Consider the following 16,774-nt stretch of genomic DNA (forward strand, 5'->3'; position numbering starts at 1 on the left):
CATTCAGACTCTCCATTTGTCGTGCCCTTGAAAATCTTGGAATAGTGCGGCTCTTGGATGAATTTGTATGCTGTGTATGTTTTTTTTGTTGTTGATTGGTTATTGATTGGTCAGCTGGTCGGGCTGTTGTTGTATTACAGCAGATCAGGAAAACTACTTGTGGAACAGGAAGGACGGCACCAACAGCAGTTTTTCATATTTATTCATAAAATAAAAATGACTGAATCATGAATCATAAAAGCACTCTTGTAACTTTATTATTGTTCTTCATAAGCCAAAAGGCTTCTCCTTTCTTCTTTTCAGTTTCAAGTATGTCTCAGCTCCTTCAGGATAGTATGACGTCACACATCTGTGTGTCTCCTATAATATCCTGAGCCTGAAAAGGATGTCAGACTTTCTCAAACTAAATAAGCAATATTTTATTTAAACATATTCTGCAGGCTACAGCTGTTTTTATTCCTCCTTTATGTCGGTTGTGTTCTTTCAGTATTTAACGGGTCTAAATTGTGTATTTGTTAAATATGTGAGCCAGATGCTGCTAAAGATCTGAAATCAAATGACAAAACTATGAGCAGTTATCAGGTGTTTTTTTTTTTTTCCAGCTATCACTATATAGAAATTATTACAGTTTAAAGTGTTAATTAATTGTACATGATATTCTTACCCTAACCCTAACCAATCTCACTCCTCATGCCTAAACCCAATTTAGTGGCACCTAGTGGAACGGACTGGGCAGAAATGGAATATAATATTCATAAGTATGTTTTAATTAGTGTATAATCACCTGAAAATAAGAATCGTGTTTTCATTACCTTAGAAACCTGAGAATGAGCCCTTTATATCTACATAGGGAACAGGTCCTTCCAATGGAGGCCGCTATGTTGCACCACCATGTTTCTACAGTAGCCCAGAACGGACAAACCAAACACTGGCTCTAGAGAGGGCCTTTTGAAAGTTTCGCGACCACTGTTGGTTGTCCTACACGCTTGGAAGGGGAGGGGGTATTCAGTTGGTTGCAATCTGCAGCCTCACCGCTTAATGCCACTAAATCTTACACACTGCACATTAAGTAAAGGATCTGAGTACTTCTTCCAGCAATGCATGTCACAGAATCTGATTGGTCACCAAATAGCCGAGAACCCGACTTGCAGATTTGTCTGGACATTAAAGGGTCTGTTCACCCAAATCACAAACACAAAGACTACTCTCCTACTTACACATGATGGCATGCAGCCATGGGGATACTTTGGTTAAATTTTGAGGATTTGAGACTTTGCTGCTAGTGGAAGTGAATGAAATTTCGTCTGTGGTCCTATAAAGCATAAAGCATAAAATATTATGAATGTTTATGATGGCTTATAACTATAATTATACAATACTTTAAGCAGATTATGATGCATTATAAGTATGTTTATAATGCATTATAGACATGGGCTTTGTAGAAAGTGTTACCAGAAACTGTAAATCGAGTCATTAGATCCACACTGAATGTCTGCTCCCAGCATCAGCAATAGTCCTTGTGTACATATGCGTCTCCCTCGACCAGCGAGACCTAGTGGGGAAGCACAGGAGAGTGATGGGCCACCTAAGACCACTTAAAAACGCATGACCACATCCACACTGACACACACGTACAGACACACACTGTGGCCTAACTAGAGCTGACAGCAGAGGAGAGAGAGCTTATGAAAGAAAAAAAGAAATGGTACAGAGTAGTCAGATATAAAAAGCAGAGGTGGAGCAGAGAGAGTGATTAGGGAACAAATGTGTCCTTGAAAGTTTTAAAGTGACATGTCGGCAGAACGGCGGCCTGCTTCTTCGGTCCCTTCCGTACTGTAAAATGGATGATGTCTATGGAATATTATACTTTTCATAAATGCATACTTAAAGGCAGATGTTTTCTTGTCATCTTAACCTTGTGAGCTTTTACATTGAAGTTTGTATAAGTTTGTATAGACGCAGACAGAAATAAAACCAAAATACTTCAGCAATGAGGGTCAACTTCCACAGTGTCCACAGTCTTAAAACAACAGTTATCTCTCTGTCAGCAGTATGCCACTGTCATGCATTCTTATCTCTACTTTCTTCCTCTGGCATCTGCCCTCTTACGAGCTCAAATTACATAACACCCTCCCTCTTGATGTATGGCAACTGAACAAAATGATAAATGATTACCTGTAACCATGAGAACAGCATGAATGCTTTGCAAAAGAACACCACAGCTGACCTTGTGTTGCACTTTCAACCACTACCTAAGATTTTGTATGTTTATGGCTAATAAGTGGCTAATTTTATGTACATGTTGTCATCTGTGTTTTGCAGGGGGAAGAAAAAAACATTATTTTCCTGATACCAAACTGTTTTGTGTTTGGAGTGGTTAATATGAGCAAAAGCTTTTATGTAATTAATATGTCACTTGCTGCTCATCCTTTGGTCATGTTATTACCTTGACTAATGTTCTCATTGAGGAACAGAAAATAAAGGTATTTGGCATGTTTTCACTTTAGATTAAGAGGTTGTTAAAATATTTGTATATGAGTAGATCAACATGCCATTTTGTCAGTCACAAAATCATGTGCAATGTTGTCAAACCATAAAGCAATGTCCAAAGATGGCAAAGATGTTATATAGGCACCTATAAAATCATGATCAGATTATGACGTGATTTTTCCTCCTGCCTCCATCACAATCTGCTTAGCACAGCATAAATAAAATTACAAAATGTAGTTATTAAAATTTACAAGAATAATAATAATAATAATTCTGGATTACCATGTGACATATAAAGAAGATTCACAGGCTAATTTTCAGTGAAATGTCAAGTAAAACAATTCAGTGTAATTATGCAGTTATTTAATAGGGTAATTCTGTGTTGCTGTTACTGTCACTACAGCAGGGCCATCATCTCTCTTTTTATGTGATACTGTAGCTACCACATGCTGTACAATGCTTACTTACAGCATACATGACTATGAATGTCTGGATAATGATTCACAACATACTGTATCCTGTTTTGTTAAATTCATGCCAGACAATAGATTAACCAGGAAATCTTAGACAAACACACACTACAGCCCAAATGGACTTGAAGGCTGTTTGACTGTGCACTAAACTTTGATGGAAGTATGTTTTTCTTCTGAAAAAACAAAAAAAAAGTGAGGAGGTTAGGAGGTTCACACTCAGGGCACTGTGCAGTGTTGATAAAGAGTATGATAAAGAGAAACAGTGAGAGTTACTGTTCTGCAATGGGAAAGTCTTCTCTCTCTCTCTCTCTCTCCCTCTTCCACCCTCCCCCCCACACATACAGTGGTCCACCCACAAAAGGCTTGCTTCCTGTGTATTATACTTGTCAGTATCATTCTCATGTTAATGCAAGCACATGCATTCAAAATTCATCATGGGCTTATTTGCTGCTGCAGCTTACCACAGGCAGACAGGTAAAACAACACATTTGAATGTATTTGTGCGTGTTTGTGTGTGTGTACAAAACATGTGTTTTACATATTAAAAAAAGCATCAGGAATTATTTTAGAGTGTCAAAGAATAACTGTTCAGACCAAACAAACAATACTTTTACTTTGAGCACAGAAAGTTTATGAATGTACACGTGTCTGTAGAAAGATTAAAATGCCGAAAAATAATTCATTTCTATTTAAACTAGAATTGTTACAAATCACATTTATGAAACAGTATGTATAGTACAACACAAGATGAATGCAAACAAAAAGTTTTCATTACTTTCACTTTTGTAAATCCACTACATTGTCTTTTAACTGCATGATTGGCTGCTCTAAGGATGTTCATAATTGAGCATGGTATTTGTACCAACACAAAAATTATTTTCAAATGACAGGTTCACTGAGCTGAGGCTGAAGAAATAACATTATGGGGAGCAAATGTTCTACACTCTGGAGGGGTAAAATAAAGGAGGAGGAGTGTTACAAACCTGACCAAGAGAAAGAGGAAGTTCCCACCACAGTGAAATGTGAAGAGAAGTCTCCTCCCCTCCAAAAAAGGCCATCTGTGCAGGAGGAGGGTGGAGCTGTAAAGCAGAGAACAGAGGATGAGACTTCAGGGAGGCAAGAAGAAGAGACTGCTTCTGAAAAAATTGGTTGCAGGGAGAAGAATGTCACTCTGGCACATGACTGTACTGTTTGTGAAGCTGAGGTTAACGCCACAAGGTGAGGCTTACATGAATTTCACATTAACTTGATATAATACACCAAACCAGTGTACATAAATAACTGAAATTATATATGAATATATGATAAATATAAACAAATATAAAAACAATTATTGTTATCACTGTCAACTCTGTAAAGCATAGTTGTCTTCATTGTTTGTCAGTTGTCGCCTCTCTGAAACACACGATTCTGATTCAGGGACAGAAGAGAAAGGTGAGTTTTCTTTTCTCCACATATTTTTTTTATTGAGGCAAAGAATCCTATACATACAGTATATTGTTGTGTTAATGCTCATTTTCATTCATTCATATAAAATCATATTTACATATATAAGGTCTTGATTTTAATTGGTCTTAACTTTTAAAATCACTTTATCATAAAATAAAAGTCACAAAAAAATTATGCATTTGTACATGCTTTAGAGGCCATTAGTAGTGCTGCATGTTTATAATAGATATCCAAGTCCAGTTATAATGAGCTGTGCCATCATGTGTTTGTTACTTCTTTCAAGAAGCTGATTGGGTAGACAACAACAGGGCTAGGCTCATTCAGAGTGTCACATTGGTGATGCTAGTAGCGGACGAGATGCTTCAGCGGCGCATCATCCATAAAGAGATGTACTCCAACATTCAGGCTGCCAGAACCACCCAGGAGCAGATGAGGGTGCTGTACAGCGCCCTCACATCTACAAAAGCCAAATCTGTCTTCAGCAGAATCCTCAAGGAAATTCAGCCCAAAATCTGTGAAAGTAAGTCTGACCTCTGTAAAGTTCTCTTTAGTAAGCATTATGATTCAATTTTTAGTTCAATCAATTTTATCTTTGTAATGATTAGTAATAATAATAATAATGAATTGTCCTCCGTGAAAATGTCAGATGCCAAAAAGCCATAAAACACTGACCCGGACATTTAGTCTATTTTGCATTTAATGGCATAGTTCAGTGTACAAAACATTGTTGCAATTATATTATATTAACAAGATTAAATGCACTTTTTTAAAAAATGTTGTGTTCCACAAGAAACTGCCTTGGTTATGTTTTGACATCACTTTTTTGTTATTCTTTCACTGCAGCAGAAGAAGTCATTGAAGCAGTTATCAAAAAGTACAAAGCACATCTGAGGGAAAGGTTTACATATGAGCTTGAAGGCACTGAAACAGATCGTAAAGATGAAAAATCATTGGACAAAATTTACACAGAGCTTCACATTATACGGGGAGAGAGCAAGCATGTTAATAAAGAACATGAAATCTGGGAAATTGAAGATAAGGCGAGGAATCAGATATCTGAGGGTACTAAAATCCACTGTAATGACATATTTAAAGATAGTGTGTCATCTGGGCAAGACAGAAGAGAAAAGAGAGTTATCAGGACCGTGATGACAAAGGGAATTGCTGGCATTGGAAAAACCGTCTCTGTGAAGAAGTTCATTCTTGATTGGGCAGATGGGAGAGCCAACCAGGACTTGGACTTCATCTTCGTGCTCCCCTTCAGGGAGCTAAATTTAGTCATAGATGACCCGTTTAGCCTTGAGACACTGGTGACAGAATTCCATCCAGATCTTAAACACATAGAGGTTGCAAAAATATTTGCTTATCACAAAGTTTTGTTCATTTTTGATGGGCTAGATGAAACCCAGCTACACTTAGATTTCAAAACAACCAAAAGATTGACAGATGCCACCAAGAAATCATCGGTGGACACTCTGGTGACAAACCTCATTCGGGAACATCTTCTTCCCTCTGCACTTGTCTGGATAACCTCAAGACCAGGAGCAGTTCAACGCATCCCTCGACAGTATGTATACCAGTGGACTGAGGTCAGAGGATTTAATGATCCACAAAAAATACAGTACTTCAGGAAGAGAATTGAGGACGAGGCAGTTGCTGAAAGAGTTGTTAACCACGTTACGATGTCCCGAAGCTTATACATCATGTGTCACATACCTATCTTCTGTTGGATTGCTGCAAAAGTCCTTGTGTATTTGCTGCTGAAAGTGGACAACACTCAAGATGAAAACATAAAGATACCCACAACTCTTACTGAGATGTACTCATACTTCCTTGTCATTCAGATGCAGGTCGCTACTGAAAAGTATGACAAACAGAGTAAGTCAGATCCAGAGGACATCTTCGAGTCAAATAAAGAATTCCTTTTGAAATTAGGCAGATTGGCATTTGAGCAATTGGAAAAAGGCAATATCATATTCACTGTCAAGGAACTGGAAAAATATGGTGTTGGCATAGAAAAAATAGGAGTTCACTGTGGGTTGTGCACAGAGATATTCAAAGAAGAGGGTGCTTTCAATAAAAAGAAACTCTACTGCTTTGTGCATCTGACAGTTCAGGAGTACTTTGCTGCTGTCTTTGTGTACCATAGTTTTGCAAGTAAAACAATAGATTCTCCAAGCCTCAAGGATTTCCTGCTGAAAGGGTCTGAGGAAGAGCTCAAGTCTATTTTGGATGCAGATCCAGTTGATCTTCCTTTGAATGAGCTGATGGAAATTGCAATAGGTAATTCAACTTCGAGAAAGACAGGAGAACTGGACATGTTCCTCAGATTCCTCATTGGCATGTCTCTGCAATCAACACAAGAACTGCTTCAAGGCTTGATTCAGCAGAAAGAGGAACACTCTGGTGTTATTGAGGAAATTAGAATTATTCTAAAAGAAATGGACTTATTAGACTGCTCCCCTGAAAGATGTCTGAATCTTGTTCACTGCCTGATCGAGCTGAAAGACAGTTCCTTACATGACACCGTGCGGCAGTATCTGAAACCAAACCACAGTCCAGAAACACAGCTCTCCCCTGCTCAGTGCTCAGCTCTGGCCGACTCAATTCTGATGTCAAATACACCTCTAGATGAATTCAACCTGAGAAAATACAGACCATCAAGAAAAGGTGTTTTTAGGCTTATCCCAGCTGTGAGGAACAGCAGAAAAGTAAGGTGAGTTGGTTAATTTATACCATGAAATATCTGCATTCACTGCATGCAATCACTTTACTGTCAGTCACTTCACAGTAAAATAAGTCATGAAAATGACGTGTGCCATGTGAGCTGAAATGTAGGATTACTCAAGTTTATTAATATAGTATCCAGCATAGTGAGTGACATTAATCAATTTTATGCATCTAAAACTTTATGAATCTTGCATGATTGTCTTTTTTCATTTCCGCAGACTCTCAGGGGTGTCTCTCGATACTTGGATTTCTGAAACCATTTCTTCAGCTCTTCGAATGCCAAACTCTGCGCTGACCGAACTGCATCTGATGAATGTAGAACTTTTTCAGCAATATGTAAAGATCTTGATTGATGGACTGATAAACTCTCAGTGTAAATTAGAAGCTTTCAGGTTAGTGAAACTAGTATTCTTAATGTGATTGTTTTGGCATTTCTTTTCTGTTCTTCTATTTTTGTTATACATTTGTCTGCAGGTGAAAATAATAAAAAAACAATGGTAGTTTTGCTATATCTCAAGTTCTATGAAAACAGACAGAGCCCTTTAATTCCTTTCTTGTCCCTTGTGTTTGTAGTCTCTCAGGTAGGCTACAAGAACAAGAATTATGTGAAAATTTGGCATCAGCTATCAAATCAGTCCTGTCAGATCTAAGAGAACTGGAGCTGAGTGGCAACATACTGATGGGCTCACTACGCTCTGTGCTTTCTGTTGGGCTAAGCAGCCCTAAACTGGAGAAGCTGAGGTCAGTCTCAGACTTATCATTCCTCTCAACACTGAAGTATTAATTGTGAAGACAAGGTTCTGCATCTGATTTCTCGACAATGCCATGTTTTACAAAAACTCTGTCATCCACATCGACTAGCTGTCCTGGTAAAACAGCTCAAATTAATACTTCTTAATGGATATATTATTGTTGTTAAAGTTCTGTAAGGCAATATTACCATATTAATATTAAATCAAATTACTCTCTGCAATGTAAAATTGTTGCCAATCCTACTGAGAATCAACACCCACTGTACATTTAAATTCATCTTCCAGCAGCTTTCAGCTCATTGTTTTGGTTCACCAGTCACTTTGGTAGAGTTGGACAATATGACTTATTTATGTGTTTCTCATATTATATTATGTGTATCATCTCTGTACCAAAAGGCTGAACCGAAATCTAAAGACTGCAGAGATCTGTGAAGAATTGGTGACAGCATTCACATCCACCACATGTTACCTGCGAGAGCTGGATCTGAGTTACACCAATTTTAAAGACTCAGAAATGGAGATTCTCTCTCCTGGACTGATGAGCATAAATTGTACATTGAAGGCATTGAGGTAAATGATGGCATTATATTTCATTGCATTTAAAAATAAATAAAAATAAGTCTCAATCACAATTGTAACTTTATTCAAAATAAAAGAATAAATCCAAATGTATTTTAGGAAGTATGATATTAGGCAAAATTATGTTAATTTCTTCAAGTGAGGGGAACTGAGTTGTGAAAAAGCATCAGGGAAGCTAGAAGGAAATATATCCAATATAAAATAGTAGGCCTACACAGGTATTACTGGACAACAACTAGACTTCACAAAATGGGAATTGCTAATAAAGTTTAAGAGTGAGCTGGGTACATATTTGCACATGATCTGGGATTGTTCAATAACAAATTCAATAGTTTAAAAGTTGGTCTTATCACAGCTACAAGATGTATAATGCAAAATTGGAGGAACCCTAGGAATGTACCCACTGCAAGGAATGTATTGATGAAATGATTAAGATTCCTGGGGATCTTCTGCGGATGAGAAAGCACAAGCTAAAAAAAAAACTCCAGGGAAGAAGCCAAATTAGTAACATGCATTAATGCATACAGATGCATACAGACAGATAGGAGGAGGAGAGAGGAGCTCAGTGCATCATGGGAAGTCCCCCAGCAGTCTAGACCTATAGCAGCATAATTAGGGGCTGGTCCAAGGCAAGCCTGGTCAGCGCTAACTATAAGCTTTATCAAAAAGGAAAGTTTTAAGCCTACTCTTAAATTATTCATATAATACAAAAAACCCCAACAGCTACATTAGTAAATAATTTTTCACATGTAAAAAATCTTAAAATTTCTTGTATAATATTAAGCAACTAAATTATGTTTCTACACTGTCATTCAGTCTCAGTCACAACAAACTCACCGAGAAAGGCTGTAAGACGTTGGCCTCAGCACTGACCTCCAAACCTTCCCAGCTGAGAGAACTGGGCCTGAGCTACAACAACATGCAGGACTCAGGCACGATGATGCTCTGTGATGTGCTGATGAATCCACACTGTGGTTTGAAAACACTAAGGTCAGTGTAATAATTATTCATTGACTTTACTAATTGACATGACAAAATGTTGGGATCCATCTCCTTGCAATACAACGTCCCAACAGCTTTGCTCTTTTAGGTAATGGAACTGTAGACAGATTTCCAAGTATAATGTCACTGTGAGACCATACAACAACCCTACTCTAAATCCTACACTCATTGATGTTATCATGTTCAGCTTTTAAAACAGTTCAAGAGAGTTTTAAATGTCTGAAGTTTTATGTATTGTGGAGGCATTGATGTTGTTGAATTGTATTGCATCATAAAGAAAGGTGTCTACAATATTTTTTTTCATTCTATTTATTTATCAGTGAGAATAGACTATATACATTTGTGAGTACTATTGTCACATACAGAATTATTTCTAAAGTTAATTTTACTTGACCAACAAGTTTCTTTATTTGTAAAAGCTACAAATGTTCATATATAAGCTACTGTGGCATTGTGGCAATTCGTTTTCTGCCCCAGAGTTGCTTGTTATTACATTAGTAGGATGACTGCATTATTTGTTGTAGTCACTTCAGGGGATTATTTAATCTAATTTATTATTTAATAATGAAATGATATAATGATGCTTGCCTTATCATTTAAGGGTAAGAATGCTTTGCTTCGGATACTTTGTTTCCTTTAGGCTGCCTTGTGCCATGTCAAGAAGTCCAAAGAGAGAGCCTGATAAATGACTAATCAAATGGGTCTCACGTCATGTTTAACAAGTTAAAATTGCTGCTGATGAGGGCATCTACCACACACCTAAAATGTCAGTTGTTCAATATCTGCAGGCTGTCATTCTGCAAAGTGACACGAGATGGATGTGCCTCCCTTGCCTCAGTTCTGAGGTCTGATCAGTGCAGCCTCAAGGAGCTGGACCTGAGCTTTAATCACCTCACAAATGAAGGAGTCAAGCTGCTGACTGAAATACAGAGGGATTCACAGTGCAGTCTGGAGACACTCAAGTATGCTGAAACAGGCTGTCTAACAGAGACACTTCCACCATTATTCCAAAATTAATGTGCAAGATTCACTTCATTCATTTGATTTGAAGTGCATGCATGACAATATTTTTTGATGCTTAAGAGGTGTGGAATCTCATTCTCTTTTTTCTTTCAGTGTGGACCATAATGAAGAATGTTGGTGTGACTTGAAACTACTGAGACAGTGTAAGAATATAAGTATTTCTAATGAAATGCTAATGTTGTTGATATGCTGCATGTTGTGACAAGCAGCATATCCAAGTTTTGTGAAAGTCCTAAAATGCTGATGCTGATATCACTGTGATATATTGCTGTATATTTATTAGTGATGATACACAAGATAACCTTATATATAATAATAATGGCCAGGCAGAGATAGAGTATGCCACTTCAGTTTGACTGTTATTTTTTATATAAGGACTATCAAGTGTACTATCAAGCTCAGCCATGGTCACTTACCACAGGGTGAGCTGTTTTTAAGTATTTTTTCAGAGTTTGTTTTTAGTCAGTTTAAAGGATAGATTCACAGTTTTTCAAGTCTATCTTAAAGCAACAACAGGTACCCAAAGGGACACTGAAATAAGTTTTTCTTGCCATCATCGTTCCTCCTGTTCATACTGGCCATTAGAATATCCCTCCATAATGTACTTACAATGTAAGGGATGGGGGCCAAAATCCACAAGCCTCTTTCTGTGCAAAAATGTATTTAAAAGTTTATCTGAAGCTAATAAGAAGCCTCAGTTGTCTAAATTAGTCAAACTTTCAACATTATAGTCTTGTAATGTTGTGTTACAAAAATTAGTCCCTCTTGTTGTTAGTATACTTCCACCGCAGCTCAACAGGGAGACACTGTCTGAGGAAACACAAAGAGGGAATTTGATGCTAAAAAGACTGTAAATGTGGCAGATATCCACTTGATATGACTAGGACTGCTGAAGCCTCATATAGGGTTCAGATAACCCTTCAAATGCATTTTTACACAGAATGACTGTGGCCACCATCATTGATTTTGAAGGGGATCTTGTAATAGCCAGAATTACCTGAAGGAATGATTATAGTCAGGAAAACCTCTTTTAATGTTCTTATGGGCACCTTGTTTTAATGTTCGTTTCCACATCAGTTACAATCTGAGCATCTTACACTTGAGAAAAGTATCACTCGGTTGTTCCCACCCTGCATTACTCACCTTCCATAGAAATGAGTGACTATGTACAGATAATCAGATACTGACCAGAGTTAATTGGCTGGTCTGCACTCTGCACACCTGGGAAAAAAATTAAAGAACCCAAAAGTCAGAGTTCAAAAACCATAATCACACAGCAACAGTACTTCATTAATGACTTGTTACTTCTGTCTTGTTTGCAGATGCCTGTGATCTGACGCTGGACCCCAACACAGCAGGCTTGAATATAATTTTGTCAGAGGAGAACACAAAAGCAAAATATGTTAGAGAGGAGCAAGCATATCCTGATCATCCAGACAGATTTGATGATATTCAAGTCCTGTGTGAAGAGGGTCTGACAGGTCGCCATTACTGGGAAACTGAGTGTGTTTCAGCTGATGTTGGAGTGGCCTACAAAAGTATAGACAGGAAGGGAGATTGTTCAAAAGCATTTACTTTGGGAAAAAATGAAAAGTCTTGGTGCTGGTTTAGTAAAGGTAGCTTTTATCATAATGATATCTGTACAGAGTTTATGTGTGCTACCTCCAAATGTACCATAGGAGTGTATCTGGATTGGCCAGCAGGCATTTTGTCTTTTTTTAAGGTCTTTCCTGATGCACTGGCCCACCTGTACACTGTACGTACAACTTTCACTGAACCGCTCCATCCTGGTTTCAGTTTGCAGGATGGATCGATTCACATCTGTAAAATAAAGTAAACAAAAAATCTTTATGGAAACATCATATGTACAGCCATAAAGAGCTAATCCCTTCTAGCTACATTCAAAAAATTGATACAATACATAAAATACAGTCATACAATATTTAATATTAAAATGAATCTTCACTGATGTCAAAGATAAGATGATATAAGATGCAGTTTCACTAATTCTCATGAGGGAAATTAGTTGAAAAAAACCTGTCAACATGTGAAAGGGTTTAAAATTTATTTTGTGTATACATTTAATGTTTAAAGGAAAACCATTTAAAATGACTAATACTGAGACTTATTTATTGGATGGGCAGGGCAAGAACCAAACACTTGCCCACAGCACAGAGTCAGGTTTATTTTCCAGCAGTTGGGAAGCCAGTTAGGGTTCCTGTCCCTGTCACTGCACTAGTGACTCTCTCTGGCAGGTTGGGGTACCTGCATGGAGAAGGGTGGGATCTTAGGTGGACATTGTTACTCCCACTTGGGCCAGATCCTCGCTTGTAATTGAAAATAAGCACCTGGTGACTGTATATCAATAGAAGCACATATGTGACTATACTTTCCTCAGGAATGGTAGTTCTTGGAAGTGAAAGGAACTACAAAATAGGGGAAAATTTTAACATTTCTTTTCTACATTTATACTTTTTTATTTCACACATTTGTCTCCTGAATCTTAATTATTGTATGAAAATAAATGTTAAATGTATGCAAGATAGTTATAACATGTTAAGCCTACAAATCTACTACTGTACATATCATCATTCTTAAGTTTGTGTTTGTGTTTAAGTTTATGTCGAATTAAAAACATCATCTGACTAAATGTCTCATATCCCTTTTTCTTGAAAGACAGGCTTCTGTGTTATGGTTACTATGCCATTATTAGCCATGCATATGATAGCTTAAGAATCACTACACAGTCACTGTTACTGTAACTGTTACTCAGTTAACACCATGAAATGTTGAATTGATTGTGCTTTGAAGTTGTGATGGTTGATACAGGCTATGTAATGTGACAAAATAGTTTATTCCCCAAAGATATTACTATCAGATAATCAAGGGCCTAACATTACTGCACTCAACGATTGGCCAATAACCCGTCTACCAGGCTGAGTAGTATATATCCCAATGAGCCCATCTTCAATTAGTGGCCTATAAAAGGGTAGCTGGGGAGTATCAGAGTAATACAGCATATTGGGAGATATGGAGCTCACCGCTGTGTAGTTCACCTTACAGTGAAACATAAGAAACATTCACAAGAGGAAGGTATGACTGCAGAGGCTCATGGCATTGTGTTCACAAATGGTAAGATGATGCTGATTTGTTTTGGACATAGATCACAGGGCATGATTCAATTGAACATACTATCAAAGCATAACTGAAATTGTTCTTGCATATCAAATGTGTTTCTACACAGAATATAGCTGTTGTTTTGCCTTACACAAAGATAATGCATCATTAGGTTCAAAAATGAAAAAAAAAATGGAAAAAACAGCACACTAGTTATTTACACTTCATTCTATTGAAACTTTATTTTGTCTTTCACAGGAGAGGAGCAAAATATATGCCACACCCAACCACCATGTCCCTATTGTACAGACCTATTTAGATCTGTCTAAAGACATGAGCTTTGACTGCCGCCTGTCTAGGGAATCTATTGTTGCACTGCACTGATGGCCCTTCTCAAGAGGGAGAAGACCCATGGCTGGGGGCAATGTATGGAGGTCCTCCTGGTGGTCTACTGGCTGGCACATGCGACTGTCTTATAGCATTGTCTCCCGGGTCTTCGATGTGCTAAAGACAACCGTGTTTGATAATGTCCATCCGATGTGTGATGCAATCCTGGCTCTCCTAAGCATAGCGGTCCATTTCCCCACACTGACACAGTGTGCTGAAGTTGGCCATGGCTTCCAACAACTTGCTAACAGCCCAGCCTTCAGTCACTGTGTGGGAGCCATTGATGGATGCCACATCCGCATTAAAGATCCCCATAGTCCACACACAGAAGATTACTTCAACAGGAAAATGTTCCACTCTGTCCAGCTTCAGGCAATCTGTGACATCACTGGTAAATATCTGGACATATTTGTTGGTTACCCTGGTTCAGTCCATGACACCAAGGTGATAAGAAATAGTCCAGTGTTTGTCAGGGGCTCTTACCCACCTGCTGGGTACTTCATCGTGAGGGATGGTGGGTACCCATGTCTGACTGCACTAATCACCCTCATTACTCCATACCATGAACCGGTGAGAGGAAGAGTGCAGGCGCGCTTCAACACTTACCATTCAAGGGCCTGGGCCATTATAGAGAGGGCCTTTGGCATGATGAAGGCACGGTGGCGAAGGATGTTCTTCAAAGCCCTGGAAGTGGATCACACCTTTGCTCCAAAGGTCATGGCAGTGTGTGCAGTGCTCCATACATCTGCATCACTGCTGGGGACATCCTGGAGCCGGCTGAAGGATCCTGTGCAAAGGGATGAATGTGGAGGTCAGCACTACAAGGACAGACTGGCAGCACAAGTGCCAGTCCCTAACCAGCGTCCCTCACCTCTGCAAGAACATGACTATTTCATTTTGTGAATAAGTGGCTTTTTTGTTAAATTTTGTTTTCAGTCAATAATACAAGAACTTGTCTTCAACATTTTGATTTGCACATAAATAAATCAAGAACTAAGAACCCTAACCCTAACCCTAACCTTTTTTTTCACACAGTATTTGTCATATTTATTACAGTGGATCTTTCTGTGAGAGATGCAAAGACCATGGGGTGGAGAGCAACAGTATGGCAACCAAGGAAGACAACAGAACTATATCCAGTCAAGGATTATTTATTGCCAGGATAATACAATAAATTAAAAACTAGACTAAAAAAAAAACTATAAATACACTACTAAAACTAATACTGAAATAAAATATATACTAAATCTACAAATTACTAAAGTGTAGATTAAACTATAACATAGTGAAACTAAAAATACTAAAACTATAAAATGCCAAATCTAAAGAAATACTAAAACTATAAAATGCTAAAACTAAGAAATACTAAAACTATAAAATTAAAATGCACTCCAAGAAGCCCAACCCAGGTAAGAGTCCTTAATGCTGTTGCACACAGTCCAATTTGAGGAAGAGGAATAGTCCAGAGCGGCAGGCCCTGGCAAGCCTGTCGGTGACTGACCCTGTTGCTCCAGAGGTGGAGGAGATGCAAGCCCTTTCCTCATGGTGGCGGCTCATCAGCAGTCCACTCTGTCTTCTTGAAGCCGCCGTCACCCCACACGGGCCGCTGGCCAACGCTGCTCACTAAAAACACAAGGACAAAATTGGTAGTAACTCGCCCTCACGAACACAACACTGCACTGAGCCCAAGCGTACTCTTTTTTTTGCACTCACGATTTCGGGCAGAGTTAGAACTCTGCCCATCGTATATCGCGCTGTAGTATGCTGTCTCTGCTCTGGTTCTGCTCTGGCTCTCTCTGGCACTGCTCTGGTTCTCTCTGGCACTGCTCTCGCTCTCCCTGGCTTTTGATTCCTTCCTGTAATTCTCCTCTCCTGCGCGCTGCCATGTTGGTTTTCCCCGGCCTTTATTTATGTCCCGAATGTTAAGTCCCTCCTCCTGGTGCGTTGTTGGCTGGTTTGGGCAGCAGTCTCTTCTCCCATTGGGTTATTTCAGTCTATCAAATACAAAGGCTCAAGCAGGTGTAAAAGTTTCGCAATCAGTGGCAGGGAGTAAATAGTCTCAACATGGCAGAATTCAAACTAAAAGCATGCAAACAACAAATATAAAAGCAAGCACAATAATAATAGCAATTCTAAACACAATCTAAAATCATGCAAAATAAAAGCATGGCAAAAAATAAAAAATATAAAATAAGGAATCAAATAAAACGAAATCTTATTCTAAATAATAAAATAATAAATGTAGTGGTGAGAGCAGTGGTCAGGGACAGCTCGCTAGGAGTGTGCTCGTATACAAATACATTATTCGGCAAAGCACAAATGGTGTTTTTTTTTGTTTGTTTTGTTTTTACGAATATTTGTTTCATACAAATATTTGGAAAATTATTTGTTTTCAGGAAGAGAAAAAAACAATGTCAAATACCAGCACGCAGGTTGGTTACATCTCTATCTCAGTCTCTCCTCTGCTCCGGTGTTACGTCAATCAGCAGGTCTCAAGAAGAGGAATCACATCCACCCACTACATAACGCACATTTCCTAATTTGGACATCACTCCCGGAGTTGGGGGTTTTCCCCAGAGATAAAGCTGAGCTACTGACACACGTGAAGTGCTCCCAAGGGACTCTCCATAACCTGTTGTTCCCCTTCTCCTTTCCACAAAGTTAGGTTGTAAAAAAAAGGCAATAAATGAAAAGTGCAAAGCAAGACTCACCTTTGAAGTTCTTCCCTACATGTTACATGCTGTGCTGTCTCTGTGTTATGGGTGTATAAAT

The 16,774-nt window shown here is 38.5% G+C and overlaps 1 protein-coding gene across 1 annotated transcript; it reads left to right on the forward strand.

Annotated features, from left to right (window-relative positions):
- Nucleotides 1–3,358: 3,358 nt before the first annotated feature.
- Nucleotides 3,359–13,136, forward strand: LOC122967546 (NLR family CARD domain-containing protein 3-like). Its single transcript, XM_044332244.1, has 12 exons — nt 3,359–3,437; nt 3,854–4,181; nt 4,348–4,397; nt 4,696–4,932; nt 5,256–7,128; nt 7,361–7,534; nt 7,716–7,883; nt 8,291–8,464; nt 9,290–9,463; nt 10,264–10,437; nt 10,592–10,641; nt 11,821–13,136. Exons 2-12 carry the CDS (start codon nt 3,886–3,888, stop codon nt 12,333–12,335), a joined length of 3,885 nt encoding a protein of 1,294 aa, XP_044188179.1. The 5' UTR covers nt 3,359–3,437; nt 3,854–3,885; the 3' UTR covers nt 12,336–13,136.
- The last annotated feature ends 3,638 nt before the right edge of the window (nt 13,137–16,774 follow it).

The sequence above is a fragment of the Thunnus albacares genome, chromosome 17, assembly GCF_914725855.1.
Source record: "Thunnus albacares chromosome 17, fThuAlb1.1, whole genome shotgun sequence".
NCBI classification, from domain to species: Eukaryota; Metazoa; Chordata; class Actinopteri; order Scombriformes; family Scombridae; genus Thunnus; species Thunnus albacares.

Coding starts and splice junctions, on each gene's coding strand:
- LOC122967546 (XM_044332244.1), top strand. CDS start 3,886: ATGGGGAGCAAATGTTCTACACTCTGGAGGGGTAAAATAAAGGAGGAG. Junction 4,933..5,255: donor TCAGCCCAAAATCTGTGAAA/GTAAGTCTGACC, acceptor CTTTCACTGCAG/CAGAAGAAGTCATTGAAGCA. Junction 7,535..7,715: donor TGTAAATTAGAAGCTTTCAG/GTTAGTGAAACT, acceptor TTGTGTTTGTAG/TCTCTCAGGTAGGCTACAAG.